Source organism: Melanerpes formicivorus, unplaced genomic scaffold (assembly GCF_026170545.1).
Source record: "Melanerpes formicivorus ecotype bairdi unplaced genomic scaffold, bMelFor1.0.p_v2 SCAF_17, whole genome shotgun sequence".
NCBI classification, from domain to species: domain Eukaryota; kingdom Metazoa; phylum Chordata; class Aves; order Piciformes; family Picidae; genus Melanerpes; species Melanerpes formicivorus.
Genome location: NW_027142369.1, coordinates 12,794,710 through 12,813,663, shown reverse-complemented (window position 1 = coordinate 12,813,663; position 18,954 = coordinate 12,794,710). Strand labels below are relative to the sequence as shown.

Sequence of the window (18,954 nt, the reverse complement as noted above, 5' to 3'; positions counted from 1 at the left end):
GCTTTCCTCTTTTGAGTGGCTGCTCCTGTGATATTAATGCTGAACTGTTTGGGAGTGGCTTCATTTACTGTACTGCTTCATGTTGAATAATTGATGACAAGACATGTTTTTAAATTTTAGTGTAATTCTGAATTTAAAAGATGGTTACACATAGAGTCATAGTAACTTTTAGGTTGGAAAAGACCCTTCAGGTTATCCAGTCCAACCATTCACCCAGCACTGTCAAGTCCAACTCTAAACCATGTTACTGTCACACCTACATGCCTTAAATCCCTCCAGGGATTGTGACTCCACCACTTCCTTGGACAGTTTATTCCAGGTCTTGACAACCCTTTCAGTATCCAACCTAACCCTGCCCACTTCACAGCTTGAGGCTCTTTTGTCCAGTTGCTTGTTACTTGAAAGAAGATACTGACCCCCACTTCACTACAACCTTCTTTCAGGTAGTTGTAGAGAGCAATTAGGTCTTCCCTTAGCCTCCTTTTCTCCAGGCAAAACAATCCCAGTTCAGTCAGCCACTTCTCAGAGTCATTGTTCTCTGGACCAGCTTTATTGTCCTTCTGTGGACATGCTTCAGACCCTCAATGCCCTTCTTCTACAGGGAGGGCCGAAACTGAACACAGTATTCCAGGTGCAGCCTTACTTTGGCACAATATTTGCTGAAACCCCTAAAACTTCTTGTAGATTTTATCTCCCCCCTATTCATATCATCGATAATGAAATGAACAGTAGTTTATATGGAACTCTTAAATACTTACAGTTAAAATATTACTTTCTTTTGATGAGGAAACTTGTCTCTAGGGTGTCCATATGGTGGTCAACATGCACAGGGATAAAACTAACCTGTGCTGTCAAGGGATTGCTCTGCATGGCTCAGAGTAAAGTAGCAAAAGTATGGTGGTATACTCCACCATTAAATAAGGTTAAGGAAGAGATTTTTACCTACCTAACTTGCCTTTATGGCTTCTCATAAACTTTTATTATTCATGGTTTCCACTTCAAGAAAATTAATCTCTGTCCCTTCACTTCCCCAGTCAGTGTTATGAGTGTTTAATTCTGTGTGCATGGGTAATCTTGAACTGTCTGAGATCAGCAACTCAAATTTAAACCCGTGTAGCTTCACTACTACATCTACATTCAGTCAGCAGCTTAGAATAAATACTTCTAATTTGTGCTGTGCTGGTAGCATTTTGTCATGTGAGTTCTTGACTGTGAAGTCCAGATGAGATCCTAACATGCTTTGTTCCAAGATCTTGTGTTAGTGTGTGGAGTTACTGACATTTGTGTATTCAACAATTCCATCTGCTTCTAACATTTTTGCCACTGATATCAGAGGCTTTGATCTATGTTTTTCTACTCTTGTTCTGAAGCAAGAGAAGCTTCCTAGAGAAGCTGCAGTACAAGAAGATCCTTCACTGATTGTGGAAGATAACAGAAGACCTAAAGGTAAGACACATTGGTGTACTTCTACAGCCCCTTTTTCTGTGAGAAAGCTGATAATTAGAGGAAAGGGGAGCTTTAATTTTATCTTAGATATTTTTCTTTAATACAGAAACCTGGGAGTGAAAATATTCCAAAGTTTGTCTGATAAAAAGATGATGATTGTAATTCATATTCTTAAATCTTGTGCGTTTTTCTTCAATCTTACTGGCAGTGCATGGGCTTCTGTAGCTCTTGTGATTAACTGAGGAGGACATCTACCAGTGCACCAGAATGTTGACATTCCTTTTGCTCATCAAACTATTCCTTTCTCTGAAGAGAGCATCTGGGGAGGGACCTACACCATAAAAAGTGTATTTTTAAATCCCTAAGAATCTATGAAATCCCATTGTCAATGTCTTTAACTTGTGAAACTGCCAGTGAGCTCCAGTCAGATTTGGGGAAGTGAAGGCTTTTAAAGGAAAATACATTTCTGCAGGTTTCTGTGGCTGTGTGGAGGAAACACAGATCACTACCACTGTTTAAGGCCCCAAATTGACACTCTAGTTTCCTCTTTTACACTCCAGAGGCAGCAGATCGCTGGCTTATCAGCATGTGTGTAACCAGTAGCAGAGAAACAAAACCTGCTGCATCTTGGGTTGTCACCTTTGCCCAGCACACAGTGCATGAGGGAGAGCCTGCAATCCAATTTAAAGCTGTTGTGAAAATTTATTGTGATTTATGATGATTTCAGGGAAATATTCTTACCACAATTTTTTTATTTGAATTTATTTAATTTCAAGTCAGGATTTGTAGTTTTATTGAATGAGTTATCTGAGCTCAAGTTGCCATTTACAAGGCTTTCTCCACCAGGATTTTATGAAGGTAAGATATTGTCATTTTCACAGCATAACAAATTAGATTTTATTGATATCAGCCTTCACTACTATATATAGTTGTGTTAAATCTAGCCTACTCTTATTGTGATCTACATCTGCTACTTAGTGTAGGGAAACAATTTGCTATTGGAAGAGATGATGTGGTTTGTGCAGGCAACAGATTCCTCACAGCAATTTTGTACATATCTGTCTCTAAACCAGACATTTTGTGTCAGTAATCTCAGTGAAATATGTTTTATGTCCTCCACAGATGATGTATTTATTTCTCAAAATGCTACTGGCCAGAAAGCGGCTTTGAGAGCAGTATTAAAGCAAAAGTAAGTGTCTCAACTCTTTCTGTACAGCTTTGCTACTCTACTACTTCAGTTTCAGCTAAATTGTGTAGCTGCTAAGGAAAAGTATTCTTTATTATCCCCTCTTAATATTCTTTTTTCTGTCTGTGAAGATGCTTTCCATTTATTTTACCATTCAGAGCTTACTGGAATATCTTGTTTGTTTTGTATAGGTCTGGCAATGTCTTTAGACTATTTGAATTAATGATTTCATGCTACAAGAGTCAGTCAACTTCTGCTCTGATCAATAATACATTTTGTACTAAAAAACATATAATGTTTTTAAAGACATGTAAGGATACCTGCTGCTTATCTCTTAGGCTTGGAAATCTTGAAGGTCAGAAATTTAATGGGACTTTACATTAAAATTTGCAAAACACAACCTGTAAACCTGTTCTTCATTGTGGTTGTAGTCATCACAATGATGTGCCTTTTATGTTACATTCTGTAACATAATTCTGAGAAAATTTTTCATGTTAAGGTAAAAGATGAGAATAAAATAGTTTCTTAGGTGTCAAGAGCTTCAAAAAGAAATGCTTATGTGAATAGAATTATCAATGCTACCTGTGGGAAATCATAAGAATGGTTTGGGTTCTAAAATCTTCTAGTTCCAAGTCCATGCAATGGGTAGGGACAACTCCTACTAGACCAAGTTGCTCAATCCTATGCTTGGAGGGGATACAGAGAAAACAACGCTCTTTACAGCACGTGTTTGTGTTTCTAGAACTCAGAATGCTCCTGTACCTAAGGAGGTGAAGGTACAGCTCTTAGGAAACGCCCACATGGAGAAAAAGGAAAGTGTTAATCCTGGCACCAGGTCAGCACAAAGTGAAGCTGATTCTGCAAGAACCATTGCAGCAGCAACTGCTGCTGCCATTGCTTCTACAGCTCCACTTCTTAAAGTAAGTAGCTTGTGATTATATTAATTCTTTGTCCACTTAATGTAGTATATGTTCTAGACAAGCCAGAAATTGTTGATGGTAGAGCCAGAGAGAATTGGATATGTCCATGTCAAGGGTTAGGGCTGGGCCAGTCACTAAATGAGTGGCAGGCATTCTCTTTTAACCTCTTCTCTCTTCCCAAAGGGGAAGAGAAAGGAAATAAGGAAGTGAGACTGATGGATCATAAAAGAAAGCTGAAACTACTTTAGTGAAAATAATAATAAAATAAACTATAAACAAATATAAAATAAAATCAAACAAAATCAATATTGACCCCAGCCCTGCTGATGTCAGTTATGGCATCATCACCGCTCATGCTGTGGCAGAAGTCCCAGACTGAACTCAGTGACAGACAGGAACCAGATTCAGGAGCTGGATTTTGGAACTGGATTCAGTAACGCATGGATTGGGGTGAAAGGCAGAATGGACAGAGTCCTCTTTGGACACAGGCCATTGAAAAAGAAGAGTTTGACCCTTGTGATATCTCATTATACTAAATATGACATGTGCGGAATGGAATCCCTTGTTGGTTAGTTTAGGGTCACCTGAACTGTCTTCTCCACTCTGCAGTTGTGGCCTTTTACTTTCAGCACACTTGAAGTGATACTCAAGATTTAGCAATGACCTTGGTCTGCATTCCAATCCTTGGTACTAACTGGAAACATCAATTCTTACCACTACTAGAAGCAAACACTGTCTGTGCAAACATGCCGTTCTTATCAGAAGATGCAGTTAGAAATACTGAGGTCAAAGGCAAAATCTCTGAACAGAATTGATTCTGTTCTAACTCAAGCCAAGACAATCTGCTTATTGTTTTCTCTGTGCTAGTAATCTCCCGTATAGCAGAGAGAACTTATTTGCATTTGGCTAAACAGGCAAATGGACAGACACCACTTGAGTTATCTTTTAGAAGAATTTCATAGTAATCCTAAACCACCAAATGTTAGGGCTAACTAGGATTTTATTTGTGTCTTTTGGGAAGCATACTAAGCTATGATAATGGGAGGGGTGTTTTATTCTTTTCATGCTTGCGCCTCTTTTGCAGTAAGGTTTTTATTCTCTTCTTTTTTGTTTTTTTCCCCTCCTCTCTTGCAGGTTCACAATGATTTGGAAGCAAAAGTTAACTCAGTTTCAGCATTACTTCATAAACTCGAGGAGACAAACAGACATCTGCAGAGTGTTGCCAAACAGCAAACAAATAAAAAGACTCAGCATGAGAAACCTCACTGTCATGAAGGAGTCCATGAGCTTGAAAAACAAATGAATGCTTTCATGATGCAACGGATTCATCATTTGGAAAAGTTACAGGAGCAACAAATGGCAATTCAGGTATCTAAGTAACAATGTAAAAGCTTTAGTATAATCATTTCTTCTGTATCTCCGTGTTACTAAGAATTTGGATTAGATCTTAGTATTAGAAAGAAAGACAGATCCAGTGGCCAGCACATGACCTTAGAGCTTTTCTGGAAAAAGTTTTATTTCTGGTTCTGTCCCAGATACCTGCTTCCCTCTCCCCCCAGACATTTCTACCTGTGGAAAGTAAATGTAAAAGATTGTGAAATGATCCCATTCCTGCTAAGAAATTGTTCAGACCTTTGTTAATTCAGGCAACTTTAATTTAGTAAGTAGTGAGTCTGACGAAAATTTTAAGTACAGTTAGAGTTTCTTCACAGAGTCTTGCAGCTTCTTAAAAGGCAGAATAATGTCCAAGCATGTGTGTGTTCCAAGGCTGCTGTAAAGGACTTTTCTTTCAAGCAGCATGTCAAGATTTGATTAATGTGATTACAAAGCAAGTGTTCATGCTTAGAGTTTTACTTGAGGAAAATATCAGAAATATATACTATTCTGTGATTTTCTCTTCAGGACAGATCACCCAAAGTCCAGTTACTCTGGCTCAGTGTAGAGTTGTGACACTCCCTAGCACTTCTGTGTTTTGAGGCACTGACAAGTGAAATTGTAAGCTGAGAAAGATGCATGAGATTCAGTCCAAATGAACACGAACTCCAGGTTTAATACAGTTGTCCACATACTTGGTGTGATCATTGGATGTATAATGGGGTAATGGCTTTAATCTGGAAGAGGGGAGATATAAACTGGCAATTTGGAAGAAATCCTCCACAGTTATGGTGGTGGAACAGCTTGCCCAGGGCAGGTGTGGGTGCCTCCTCCCTGGAAGTATTCAAGGCCAACCTGATCTAGTGGAAGGTGTCCCTGCCTATGGCAGGGGCGGTTTAGAACTAGATAATATTTAAGGTTGCTTCCAACCCGAACCATTCCTTGATTCTCTATTGTATGTATCAGAAAACCTTTGTAATATCAGTAATAGTTTGTAATACTTTGTCTCTCAGTCTCATCTCCTTAGCTCTGCAGTCAACCCAGGAGGCTTACAGCGAATTCCTGTGCCTTCCTCCAGTCTCATGGCAAAACAATCTGAGAAGCCAGAACAGCGACTGCTTATGAACAGAGTGCCTTCATGTCAGAGGGATTTATTTCCTGCCAGTGCCCAAGGTGAAGACAAATTCTTAATATCTTATTTTCAGTATTAGTTCTGCATTAATTTTGTTTTGATTAATGTTGGTTTGATTATTGCATCAGTAATGAGTAGTGAATGTTTCTTCTGTATAGTTTTTTGTACTGCCCCAGTCAGTAAAATAAGAGGGTATTGGTCTCTTCTTCCTGGTAATAAGTGACAGGAAGACACGAATGGCCTCAAGTTGCACCAGGGGAGGTTTAGATTGCATATTAGAAGAAATTTCTTCACCAAAAGGGTTCTCAGACACTGCAGTAGACTCTCCAGAGAGGTGATTGAAAGACACAGACATGAGGTGCTGAGGGACATGTATTAACACCAGACTTGGTAGAGTTAGATAATGGCTGGACTCAACGATCTTAAAGGTTTTTTCCAACCAAACCAATGCTGTGGTTCTATAGTATATAACATATACAACATATTCTGAAAATCTTCCATTTTAATTTGGAGTTTTGTATTTCCTAAGTGCTTAATCTGTATCAAGAGAGGCCTAGATTTAACTGAAAATAATCTTACTGATTCTAATGAACTTAATTCATAGTACACTTGGGGTTTGGGGTTTTTTGGATCACTTCATCATAACACTCAGTAGTATGAAATTATCCCCTTGTTTAGTTTTCTAACCAGTTCTGCATTACTTTGCATTTCTCTGAAAAATTCACAATGGTGATGTGGGTTTTTTTTCTAGATTTTTTTCCTATGAAGAAAATTGTTAACATTTAAATAATTTTTTCCCTTCTTCTTTTGAAGCATATTCAAGCCAATTTCAAAGTCATGGCATTCATACACAAAAATCTCCTCCAATGACACCAGTTCCTCGGAGGTATGCTCCAGAACCTGTATCAAAAAATGTGAAAATCTTAAACAAAGGAAACCCTGTAACAGAAAAGGGAAATATTCATAAATCTACAAGTGAAGGTACTGTGAGTAAGATACTCCTGTTCTCCACTGGCATGAATAGTATGGCCTGGGAATTATTTTGTGTGGTACTTACCCAATCTGAGCTGCTGGGTTGCTGGCACTTAAATACATGTATTCAGAATATTTGAAAGTACATTTGGGAGGGGTTAGTTTTGTGGATAACCACTCTTAACAAACCAGAGACTTCATGACAGTCCTGATCTGTAGCATTTCAACATAACTGCTTGCTGAGATGCTTTCTCAGATGGAAAATTGAATGACTGTTCATTGTCAGCTGTAAGAAAGATTATATAGGAGAATGTAAAACTTAGGAACTCAGTAACTTTGTCATTTTGATTGGAATTGGAATTTTTTTCTCCCAAACCATAGATCCATGGAATCTCTAGGCTGTCATAGTGAAAACAGCACATGTAAAGCAACTGTGAAGTAATTTTCTTTTACTGTTTTTTTATCATTTTAGTGTCATAAAACTCAGTTTAGAACAAAAAAAAAGGCATTTTTTTTCAGTTGTTTGTGTTTAGAATTATTTGAGGAAGAACATTTAAGACAGTATTAAACACATTGAACAAACATAGCAGTAAATGTAACCTCCTTTTTTTAATGCCTTAGATGAAGAGAGACACTGTGAGCGTGTTCTGAATTCTCAAGAAATGCCACTGAGGCAAACTGAGTCTTGTGAGAAGATAGCATCAAACAGTAATAAAATGAGCTGGCATTCTGTGAGAGACAGGTAAATGAATGCAACAGTCCTAAATTAAGGAAGATCTTTTGTTTGGTTTAATGGAGTTGAGAAAGCTGTGTTAGATACTGATGGTATAATAGAGTCACTACTGCAGTCCTTAAGACTGACAAAGCTGTGCTTGAAATAAAACACTGGAGCACTTGTGTTTCTGTGCTCCTTTGGCTTTCTGTCATACTGAAGGTAGATGAAGACTTGTTGCTAAGGATAGCTGGTAATAGTTTTCTCAGAGGTCAGTGGTTATCACTTGGAGTGTTTTTCTGTCTTTTGAGTCTATTTCTTCTATTACAGCAGCTTGGAGAGTACTGTCAGGAAGCCAGCTCTACAGGCATTGTGCTAAAGTGTGATTGCCATTGTCAGTGAGACTCCAAGTTGCCTTCTAATGGGGGCTGTGTGAGAACACCTTGTTGAGAAGGAACAGCATCTGCCTAACAATTCCTAAGCTTTAAAGTGGGCAAGAAAATGTTCTTAGCCATCCAGGCTGCAAAATATTTTCTCCAGGCAATAATTTTGATGTCCAAATTTTACTAATATAAGGAGAAACAGCCACATATATACTGCCTTATTTCTGATAGGATAGACAAAAATGTTCATTACTTTGAATAGAAAGATGTCCAAAGTTTCAATGTTGCAGTTAGATATGAATTTTAGGTGTAGATTTGCTCTGGAAAATACAAGGGTATAGTTGTAGGTGATAGGTGGTAAACAGAGAAACCCCAATAACCTGCCTGTAACCTCATGTGAAAATGCAAAATCTGTTGTATAGAAAGGTTTGTTTTTCTTACCCTTTACATTCATGCTTACTTTTACTGTTGACTACTTTCTTGAGCCACATGAGGAGCCATGAGATGTTTAATCAAGGGTATTTCTCCGTCAGGAACACTGCTCTGCATGCAGACACATGTTCTGCTCCGGAGAGCTCCTTCCAAAACGGCAGCTCTGTTGAGAGAGTGGTGAAAAAAGCAGATGATTTACTTACAGATCTTGGCCGGTTGAGACAAGAAATGCATAATGTGCTACAGGTAAAGTCCCTGTGATCAGAATGACCAAGATTTGAGTAAGTGGAATAAAAAATGTGGAGAAAACCATAAAGGTTTGGGATCAATTAAATGTTGTTCTTGCTTTTACCTCTGTACTAAGACTGAGGTTGCTTGAAACGTGGAAGTCTTGTGTATATGGAGAGGCTTTGAGCCTTAACGTCCCTATGAGTATGCAATGGACTGGATTGTAGAGGCTCTTACTGCCATTCTACCAAACAAAAAGCAGGTTGAAAAGGAAGAAACTAACAAAAAAAAAAAAAGTGGTTTATTGATTTGTTTTAAGGTTTTGGATATTTTCAGTGCCTGTTTTCTGGTGGCTCTTTTCCTGTGATACCAGAGCCACAGAGGTGATCTAACATTCCCATTTGGGAAAGAGCAATGTTCTGTTTATCTGCAGTCAGCTTTAGAGATGACTTAAGCTCTAATACTGTGTTAAGATTTGGCCCTTCATTGCAAGAAAGACATCGAGGTGCTGGAATGTGTCCAGAGGACAGCAAGAAAGCTGGCAAAGGGTTTAGAGCTCAAGTCTTACCAGGAATGGTTGAGACAACTGGGATTGTTTAGTCCAGAGGAGTGGGGGGGGAGACCTAACTGCTCTCTACAACTCTGTGCGATGAGGTGGGGTTCAGTCTCTTCTCTCTAGTATCAGATAATAGAATGAGAGGAAATGACCTAAAATTGTGCCAGGGGAAGTTTAGCTTGGATATTAGGGAAAATGTCTTCACAGAATGAGTTTGCCACTCATTGGAACAGGCTGCCCAGGGATGTGGTGGGGTCACTGTTCCTGGATGTGTTCAAGAAACATGTGGGCATGGCACTTCAGGACATGATTTTATGGCTATGGTGGTGTTAGGTTGATGGCTGGAATCAATGGTCTTAGCGGTCTTTTCCAACCAAAACAATTCTGTGATTCTAAGCTGCTTCCTTGCTCAATTTGCCACTTCTTTTTGTAAAGAGTGCTGTTCCCAAAGAACTGCCTGGCACACATCAGTGTATTGTTTCTCATGCTGATGATCCTTTCCTGCTAGTATGGTTCTGTGCTGGCAACAGGTAGCTTGTCTCTGGCATTTGACTAATGAGGCTTTTATCTGTTAACCTGGTTCATTTAGCCTGTGTGCAGTGGTAATCTGTTCTTGTAAATATACTCAGTGGGGAAGAAGAAAGACCTGAAAATTTAAAGGTTTGTGAGTTGGCTTGGAATGCAATTAGTTAATTTCTGTGGCTGAAGGTTTCAGGTTGTGTACTTCCCTAAAAATACTTTTTATTACCTGCCAGTTATTTGTTGATGCATCTTTAGAAAACCTAGCTTCATCTGTTGTATCTAATACTATAGCTGATGTGTTGTTTCATAGATTTTGTAAGATAGAATAGAATAGAATAGAATAGAATAGAATAGAATAGAATAGAATAGAATAGAATAGAATAGAATAGAATAGACCAGGTTGGAAGGGACCTTCAAGATCATCGCGTCCAACCTATCAACTAATCCAACCCACCTAATCAATTAACCCATGGCACCAAGCACCCTATCAAGTCTCCTCCTGAACACCTCCAGTGATGGTGACTCCACCACCTCCCTGGGCAGCCCATTCCAATGGGCAATCACTCTGTCTGTGTAGAACTTCTTCCTAACATCCAGCCTAAACCTCCCCTTGCTGAGGTCCAGGTAGACTACATCCATAGGCCTCCCCACATACTGGTGGATAACACCTTTAACAGTTTTTACTAGTAGGAATATGTGCCATGTGTCCTATTTATATTGCAAATATTTGCTTATCATATTTGCCAAAACCTGAAATGGAATAGCCTACCTTACTGCAGGTGGCATAGAACAGGAAAAATGGGAGGGGAAATGGCAAATGCAAAAGGCACATTTGACATAAATGTATTCAAATCTCTTCTTTCTTATGAAAAAGGTCCCTAGGAAGATTGAGTTAATATTTCAGCAAATGTGGAGTTGAGTCACTTAGTTTCACTCTCATCATTGAGGGATTAGTAGAGTGAAAAAGTAAATATTTGGGATAAATGACCTCTAGCTTTGCCAGGCAAGCAGATTTAAGAATTAACTGAGACATGCTGCAACGCAACACAAGGTGGTGCTCTAGTACAAAAGAAGAAGGTCTCAGGGAACTCATTGTGCCAGTTTACACTGATCAAATGCCTACTCAAAATTTTACCTTGACAGGTCTCTCTTTAGATAAGTTTCAACAGCTCTTCTTCTGTCTCTTTAGGAAGCAAATACATGGAAGTCGGACATGAATGATCTTATTAAGGTATACTTTGAATTTTTATTTTATTTTAAATGCTGCAATACTGAAACAGTTTTGAATATGCTTGCAGTGAGCTAAAGCTACAGTGACTGGTGCCTACCTGCATTAGTTAGAAAAGGTAGAGGTTGTATTACCTGAAGTAAGATTTAACTGGGTCTTTCACTCATTAAGTCCTACTGAACTACCTTGAGGGAATAATACAAATGTCAAGCATAAAGCTTCCATCTCAAATGGACACAGACCCATTTCATGATCTGGGTCTAACTGGCAGGTCTACAGCATCATGTGACGCAATACGTATCTTACACTTTCTCACAAATTTCACATGTCTTACTGAGCTTGTACTTACCAAAAAGTTTAATTTTAAAATGAAAACCTGTATGAAGTTGGTAAGTAACCTGGTATATTGTGCTTTTTTCATCAGGCAAAACCAGGGTCATGGGATCAGTGTGTTGGTTTCTGTTGCTATTTGCCACTGCACCTGTTAGAGCATAAAGCTTTGTTTATTTCTAATTTGGTAAAAGAGTAGCCTTAAAGCCAAAACTGATTTATGATCTCTGAGATTTTTTTTACCCTGTTTACTCAGCTGATGCTTTGTCAAGCAGTTTACTCAAGTTTGTATGTTTTGTTTTTGGTTTTGGGTTTCTTTATGAACATTTATAACTTCTTAAATATTTTTCTTTGTGTTTCTTTCTGTTTTTTTTTTTTTTTTTAAATGAAGCACTCTGCTTGGGGACCTCTGGGTTTCATCAGGAGTGTGAAAAGGAATGTGAGAACTATAGCTGTGTGGCTCCTTGTTTCCCATGTACTGCTGTCCCTTCCTTTTGTGTTTAGCAGCTAATATATGCTTGATTTTTATCTCTGTAAAAAGGTTTTGCAAAGTAAGAGGCTAATAGCTGCTTCATTATTCCCTCTGAAAGATAGAAATCGGTGAAAGGAGGAGTGGATCCTGATGCTGTTGAGGAGGTTATTTTGTGGCTTTCAAACACAAGTATATTGCTTGGTATTTCTTGGGACAGACTGATGCCAAATGACTACATATATTTAGAGGACTTTAGTTTTTATTAGGCTTTTAATTGTATTCAAATACTGTTGGAGAGATTTGCATGTGATACTTCTCATATTTAATTGCCATCTTCTCACATGCTTGTTATCTCCATTAGCCTTGCTTCTTATACATTACATCATTTTGCATTTGAGAGCTTTTGGATGTCTTTCCATTGCTTGACTTTTAAATATCCTTGCCACACTGAATGTTCCTGAGTAATTGAAGTTGATGATGGTACACATGGGGTGTATTTCATATGATGGGCCTTGATGTGACAGTAAATTAATAGGAATTCTGATCAGTGTGTAGAAAACTGATTAAGATTGATCTGATCAAAAGCTAGAGGTTCTGTTTCAATTTTAGTTAAAAACCCCCCCTGCTGCATCTGATCTCCCTGAACACCATCAGCTCAGTAAACCATCCATCCTTCAAAGTGTTGAAGTGCCAACATCTGTACTGAGGGATGCTGAAAGAATTTTGAGAGAAGTTCAGAACAATAAAAAAGTTCTTGAAGAAAATTTGGATGCCATTGTTCGTGCTAAAGACAGCGATGCCATGTACGCTTTTATTAACGCCTTGACTGCAAACAGGTTAGACCCCTTGATTCTGTGCTTTGTGTGACTCATGTATGAGCTTCTATCACTCTTCTTTTGTGTTTTTTTTTAACTCTGTGCATTGAAGAACCAGTGCACTTTGCTGCAAAAAGTATTTCTTGACTCTTCTGAACAATCACCAGATGATTCTCTTGACTTTCAAATGTTTTTGACCCTTCTGATCTGAGTCAGATATTTGATAGGTGCCTCTTCCTGGTAAAGATCATCTGGACAAACTGCTCTGCTGTTTTGACAAGGGGACATTTAGATTTTTGTAGACAGACTTTCATTAATAGGAAAATGAAAGAGTAACTTCACCATCCAGAACAGGTGGGACTTCATACGGTGTGTATGTTACAGAATTTATCATCCTTCAGCATATCTTTGGCTTTTGAACTTTCATTTCATTAGTTGTGTTAAATAATCCTACTTGAATAATTTTGAACCCGGAGAAGCGAAGGCTGTGAGGAGACTTTGTAGTAGCCTTCCAGTACTTAAGGGAGGCATACAGGAACGTTGGGGAAAGACTCTTTATCAGAGAGTGTAGTGATGGGATGAGGGGTAATGGTTTCAAACTGAAAGAGGGTAGATTTCTATTAGATGTAAGGGAGAAATTATTGTGAGGGTGGTGAGACACTGGAATAGGTTGCTTGGAGAAGTTGTGGAGGCCCCATCCCTGGGAGCATTCAAGACCCAGTTGGACAGGGCTTTGAGCAACCTTACCTAGTGCAAGGCATCCCTGCTCATGTCAGGGGGATTGGAACTAGGTGATCTTTAAGGTCCCTTCCAACCCAAATTATTCTGTGATTCAATGATACTTAATTTTGTGTTTTCCCAAGGAAAGTACTTACTTTCTTCAAGTAAAGATTTGTTTTTCAGTCATGATATCTGCAATCACTATTTTTTAGAGAAAGAAAATTTTTTTTGTTATGTCCTTGTGGTCTTTTGGTTTGGAATGGTTTTGTTGCCTTGCCTTTCAATTTTTGATCAAAATAGGAACTGACACCTGACTGCCACTTATTCATAGCTGTTGGTAATAATGACAGTATGTACAAGTGAGAAGGTGATTTGCAGGAGGCATTATGTCAGAATGTATTTGGGTAACTGTGGTAGACTATGCTTACTGCCTTTTGGAAACTGTAGAAGTACATCATCTTACTACCTCTGTCTTCTGTGTTTTTATGGTGTTTATAGGTCACTACTATACAGGAACAAATCTGTGCTGCCGAAGAAGCACTGACCTAAAATAGTTTTCTTCTGTTTCAGAGATGTATTGGAAGAGGTTTGTATCAGAAGGACTGTGGATGAGTGGATTAAGGCTATCAGTGAAGAAATCCAGGTATGGCTGGAAAAAAAGACTTCAGGTTTCTGCATTACGTTTTTCTGTCTTCTTTCATATCAATAGTTAAGCATGATTGACTCATAACCTAAAAACGTGAGAAAACTGCTTGTTATTACTAGCATGTATTATACTCTAATAAAATATTTACTTCTCTTTTAAAACTTAAGCTGATTAATGAAAATCACTGGTCGCAGTTGCTGGCTAACATGAAAAACAGGCCATTTCTCAGAACTTCAAAGTTATCCACAGACTCTTCTGATGGCCTTGAAGATAAAATCTCCTTTTATTACATTTATGTTTTATCTTTAGGCTGAAATGGCAAGAAATGATTCAGAACAGGTGAAATGTGATCAAAAGGTCCCATGCAGCAAGAGAGCCCAAAACATCAAGGTCATGAAGACCAACAGAGAAATTAAAGAAAAAAATCAAAAAATCCAAGGATGCTCCACAAAGAAGCCTTTATCTGCAGCTAAGTCATTGCAGAAGCAAGCAGAAGATAACAAAAGCAAACAGAAGTTTAGATCTTACTTTTCTTCTGAAAGTTTGCAGAGGAAACAAGAAATGGCAGCTGTGAGTTCCCAAGTAGTTGGTTTTGGATTTTGGTAATGACTGCTATGCTTTAGACTGCAGCATGCATGTGAAAAATTGTGTCTGTAACTTCAGTAATTTTAAATGAAATTGATAGCCCTGTCCTTCTGTTTTTTCTGTTCTTATTTTCACGTGCTGTAGAAGCCTGAGCTAAATGTCCATAGCAACTTTTGCAACACTACTGATGTGTTCACATTTTCATACATGAAGAACTGTAAACTATTTTTTTTTGTCTGTGTGTCAGGGTCCTGTGAGTGGGAGTGGGGTGGCACAAAATGAAGACTATCTGTGCCAAGTTTATGGGAAACCAGTTTACCAGGGCCATCGTAGCACGCTTAAAAAAACACCGTATCTGAGATTCAACTCTCCCTCTCCCAAATCTAAAGTTCAAAGACCCAAGGTGATAGAGTGTGTTAGAGGTAAGCAATACTTTCACATGAACAAAGCATTCCCTTCCTTTTTTTCTGTTAGAAATTCCTTATTTAAATGAAACTATTTAATTGTAGCTCACCTGCTCTTCAGTTTAAAACTTAAGCAATTGCACTAGGAAGGTGGTTGGTGCCCCAGTGTTTAAGAGGTATTTGGATAATGCCCTTAATACCATGCTTTAAAGTCTGATAAGTCCTGAAGTGGGCAGGCAGTAAAAGTAGATGATTGTTGTATATCTTGTCCAACCAGAATAGTCTGTTCAGAAAAAAATCTCTTACCAGAGATAGCATGGCCAGCCGGAATAGCGCAGTGGTTGTCCACTTGTACTCAGCACTGGTGAGACTGCATCTTGAATACTGTGTTCAGTTTTGGTCCACTCCCTACAAGAAAGACACTGATGTGCTGGAACATGTCCAGAGAAGGGCAACAAAGCTGGTGAAGGGACTAGAGAACAAGTCTTATGAGGAGCAGCTGAGGGAATTGGGATTGTTTAGTCTGGAGAAAAGGAGGCTCAGGGGAGACCTTATAGCTCTGTACAACTCCCTGAAAGGAGCTTTTAGTGAGGTGGGGGTTAGTCTGTTCTCTTAAGTAGCAAGTGACAGGATGAGAGGAAATGGACTCAAGATGTGCCCAGGTAGGGTTTGAATTTGGCTTAAGGAAAAATTTCTTCGCCAAAAAGGTTGTCAAACCCTGGAACAGGCTGCTTGGGGAAGTGGTGGAGTCACCATTCCTGGAGGGATTTAAAAGACCTGTAGATGTGGCGCTGAGGGATATGGTTTAGCAGCAGACTTGGTAATGTTAGGTTAATGGTTGAACTTAATGGTCCTAAAGGCTTTATTCAGCCAAAGCAATTCTATGAATCTATTCTTTTCTAAAAGATGCTTTTTTCAAAACTGGAAAATAACAGCAGGTTTTCAGATTTGCTTTCTGTGTATTTCACTTATTTTAGATTGTCAGATTAACACTTATCTCTAAATAAAATAAACACCTTTGTGTCTATTTATTATTATCCAAATCTTAAAAGAGCTGAATTGCCAGAAGGAATGGCATGAGCACCTGAAAGATCAGCTTGCTGAAAAACTGAGCTCTTCATAAAGGTTACTGAGAGATGTATGCTTCATGTCAGGTTTATCCAGTCACATCATCTAAATGATTGACTTATTCAGAGTTAAGAAACCTATTGGGATTTGAAAAATTAAGGAAGCTTCATATTTCATTTCCCACTTCTGATCCATTAATTGAAATATGAAAATTTAAGTTCTGAGTGTGAAGATGACATCTAACAACTTGAAAATATTGAGAGACATGTTAATCAGAAGCATCAACTAAGTTCACTATATGCAGCGAACTTATTTTGTTAGTCAAGTCTGGGTTGAAAGTAGAATGTACCTCTCGTACTATCTTGTTAAGGCTATTTAACTGATAAAGGTTATTAGTTGATTAATAATTCCATTCATTAGATTTGTAGACAAAGTATTAGGATCAGAAGATTCTAATTTTCAAGCCCTTGAAAAATGTGTAGAAATAATTAAAAGGGGAAGCTGTGTGTCTGATATGGGCACATGCAGATGAGCTTTATCCTGAGTTAGCAGAAAGTCCTGTTTTAATTGGATCTGGTTTGTTTTGTAGTTATCTTTTCAAAAGTAACTGATTTTTAATACAGAAAGTAAGATTAATATTTAATACACATCAGTGTTTCTGACATCAGTTATCTTTTTACTGCAGGAGAGAGTGAGCAAATTATATGCTAAAAGATAATGATGGAGAGAAAGAGTGTAAGAGGCAGTGGAACTAGTAGTGGACACAATCAAGTTAATAAGAGAAGTGGAAAAATATTAGTTGGCTTCCGTCTATGCTTCCTCCACTTATGCTGTTGTTACTTATGCAGGGAAAATACACTTGATGCAATCTTAACTGTCATGTTTGAATAATGGTGCCCAAGTTTTTATTATGACTGTGAAAATATTATATTCTGTATGAAATATAGGAGACTAAAATGAAAAGGCAGTCATCTGTTGAGACCATGGTTTTAGACCATTAAAATGTATGGTATGAAACATAGCTATGTCTTTGAAGGCAAGCACTGTTGTTTTGGAGGCTGTGGAGGGTTTTCTATATTATGATGTACATCCACAGTGGTAAATCCTCAAAATGCTACAAGAATCTTTTGTTAAGCTGAACATAGGCTTTATGCCATTTTCCTGGCGCTTTTCTTACCTGTGCTCTGGAGTCCAGTTGTGATCTATGAAGACAAAGTGATGTTGCTGGAAAGTACTCGCAATTCTCATAACCCTCCTGGAAAATGTGGGTTATAGTCCAGGCACAAATCTAGAACTTTCAAACCTTGCTTTATTTTTTGAAAGGTGAGGACTTGGAATCTGAAAACAACTACTTTTGTGTTTGTGTATGTTATTTTACCTCTCTTGAAACACTTCTTTTCTTTGTGAAAAATTCTGGAGAACCTATATGATCTATCACTCTTTTTGACAACTTGCTATGCTGCACATCTGTAACTTAGTTTATACTGCACAGACTTTTCTGAATAAAATGTGTGCTAGTAAGCACTTAGTCTAGCAATAACAACAACACTGTGACCACTAAGATTTGGATTGAGAACAGACACTTCTTTAGAGATATTTAATCAGCAGTTCTGCTTTTGCTGAATCCTAAATGACATTTTTCCTCGATATTTATTGGGCTCTTGTGCTTTATAGAAGGTCACAGCCTTTCCATGGAGGCCAATTTCATCATTCCAGAAACAATACCTTGTAAAGAGGCAGAAAAAGTGCTCCCTTTCCTCCCAATGTAATTATAAGAAGTAGGCCGTTTGATCCTGCCAGTTTTCTACCAGTAAGGGGTTATATTCGGTCGTGCCAGTGAAATGCAAAGGTACAGGTTGCACACAGTTGTAATAGGCTGTCCCTGTGCTGTACCTTGTTTGCTGTTGGCAGCAGATAAAAATGAAGGAGAAAACTGTGTACTGTGTACTACATTCTTCCAGAACTCCTATGTGTGACAAATAACAGTTGAAAAGCTCTTTGCTTGAAGACAGTGAACTCTGGATAGCCTTTACCCAAAGTGATTCTCTTCCAAACCATGAAGTCATACTAGAGCAGTACAACAATGTGTTTGCTATAATAAAGTCACCATAAAATTTGTTTCTCTATTTCACATCAGATTGCAGGTACAGAAAGTTGTGGTTTTGTCTTTATTTTGACAGTACGTAAAATAAGACACCTCCTTGTATTCTCCTTTAAGGAAGAATATGGACATTTAGGGTTTTTTTGCATGTCAGTTACCAGACTAGCATCCCTATTAATATATGTTCTGTTTCCAAGTTTTCTGATCTTAATGGATTTAGAGTGAGGTCAGCCTTTGTTTGATACTGGCAGTACTTGTCTTTGACTCTTCTTCTAAGACAGTTGGTCAAACTGCATAATGTTTCTGCTTTCCTACATCTTGCCAATAAAATGGAAAAGCTTTGGTCTTTCCCATGGGTCTCATGAAGACAAAAAGTTAAATGCTTTGAGGACTGCTATTGTGAAAGATGGTATTATGGCAGGAAAGTATAAATAATAAAATTAGAAACAGATCTGTACTCATCTAGAGTAGGGGTGTAAATAAAAGGAAATAAAGTTGAATTAGCACTTTAAAGCACCAGATTCTTAAGAAAAGAAAGAAATCTTGCTTAGATTAAGAATGGTTAGTTCTTTCCTTCACAGATCTGCACCCAGAGATTCCCTTCCCAGCACTGATGTACCAGGTGATAAAGGCTTAAAGTCTTTGGCCTTGGGTTTGATTGGCTGGAAAACCCAGACTTATTAAATGACTCTTATTTTGTTAAAGTAGTCTACTGAGCTTGT

The 18,954-nt window shown here is 38.2% G+C and overlaps 1 protein-coding gene across 5 annotated transcripts in view; it reads left to right on the top strand.

Moving 5' to 3' along the window:
- KIAA0586 (KIAA0586 ortholog) overlaps positions 1-18,954 on the top strand; it is an 80,065-nt gene that overhangs the window by 4,433 nt on the left and 56,678 nt on the right. For all 5 annotated transcript variants that reach the window (XM_068148976.1, XM_068148975.1, XM_068148979.1 and 2 more), the window contains exons 4-16: positions 1,371-1,446; positions 2,569-2,635; positions 3,375-3,552; positions 4,687-4,920; positions 5,940-6,099; positions 6,872-7,039; positions 7,652-7,772; positions 8,659-8,803; positions 11,053-11,094; positions 12,503-12,729; positions 13,999-14,071; positions 14,384-14,644; positions 14,907-15,081. In XM_068148976.1, the coding sequence (XP_068005077.1) occupies positions 1,371-1,446; positions 2,569-2,635; positions 3,375-3,552; positions 4,687-4,920; positions 5,940-6,099; positions 6,872-7,039; positions 7,652-7,772; positions 8,659-8,803; positions 11,053-11,094; positions 12,503-12,729; positions 13,999-14,071; positions 14,384-14,644; positions 14,907-15,081 (1,927 nt within the window). The remainder of the gene's footprint in view (positions 1-1,370; positions 1,447-2,568; positions 2,636-3,374; positions 3,553-4,686; positions 4,921-5,939; positions 6,100-6,871; positions 7,040-7,651; positions 7,773-8,658; positions 8,804-11,052; positions 11,095-12,502; positions 12,730-13,998; positions 14,072-14,383; positions 14,645-14,906; positions 15,082-18,954) is intronic.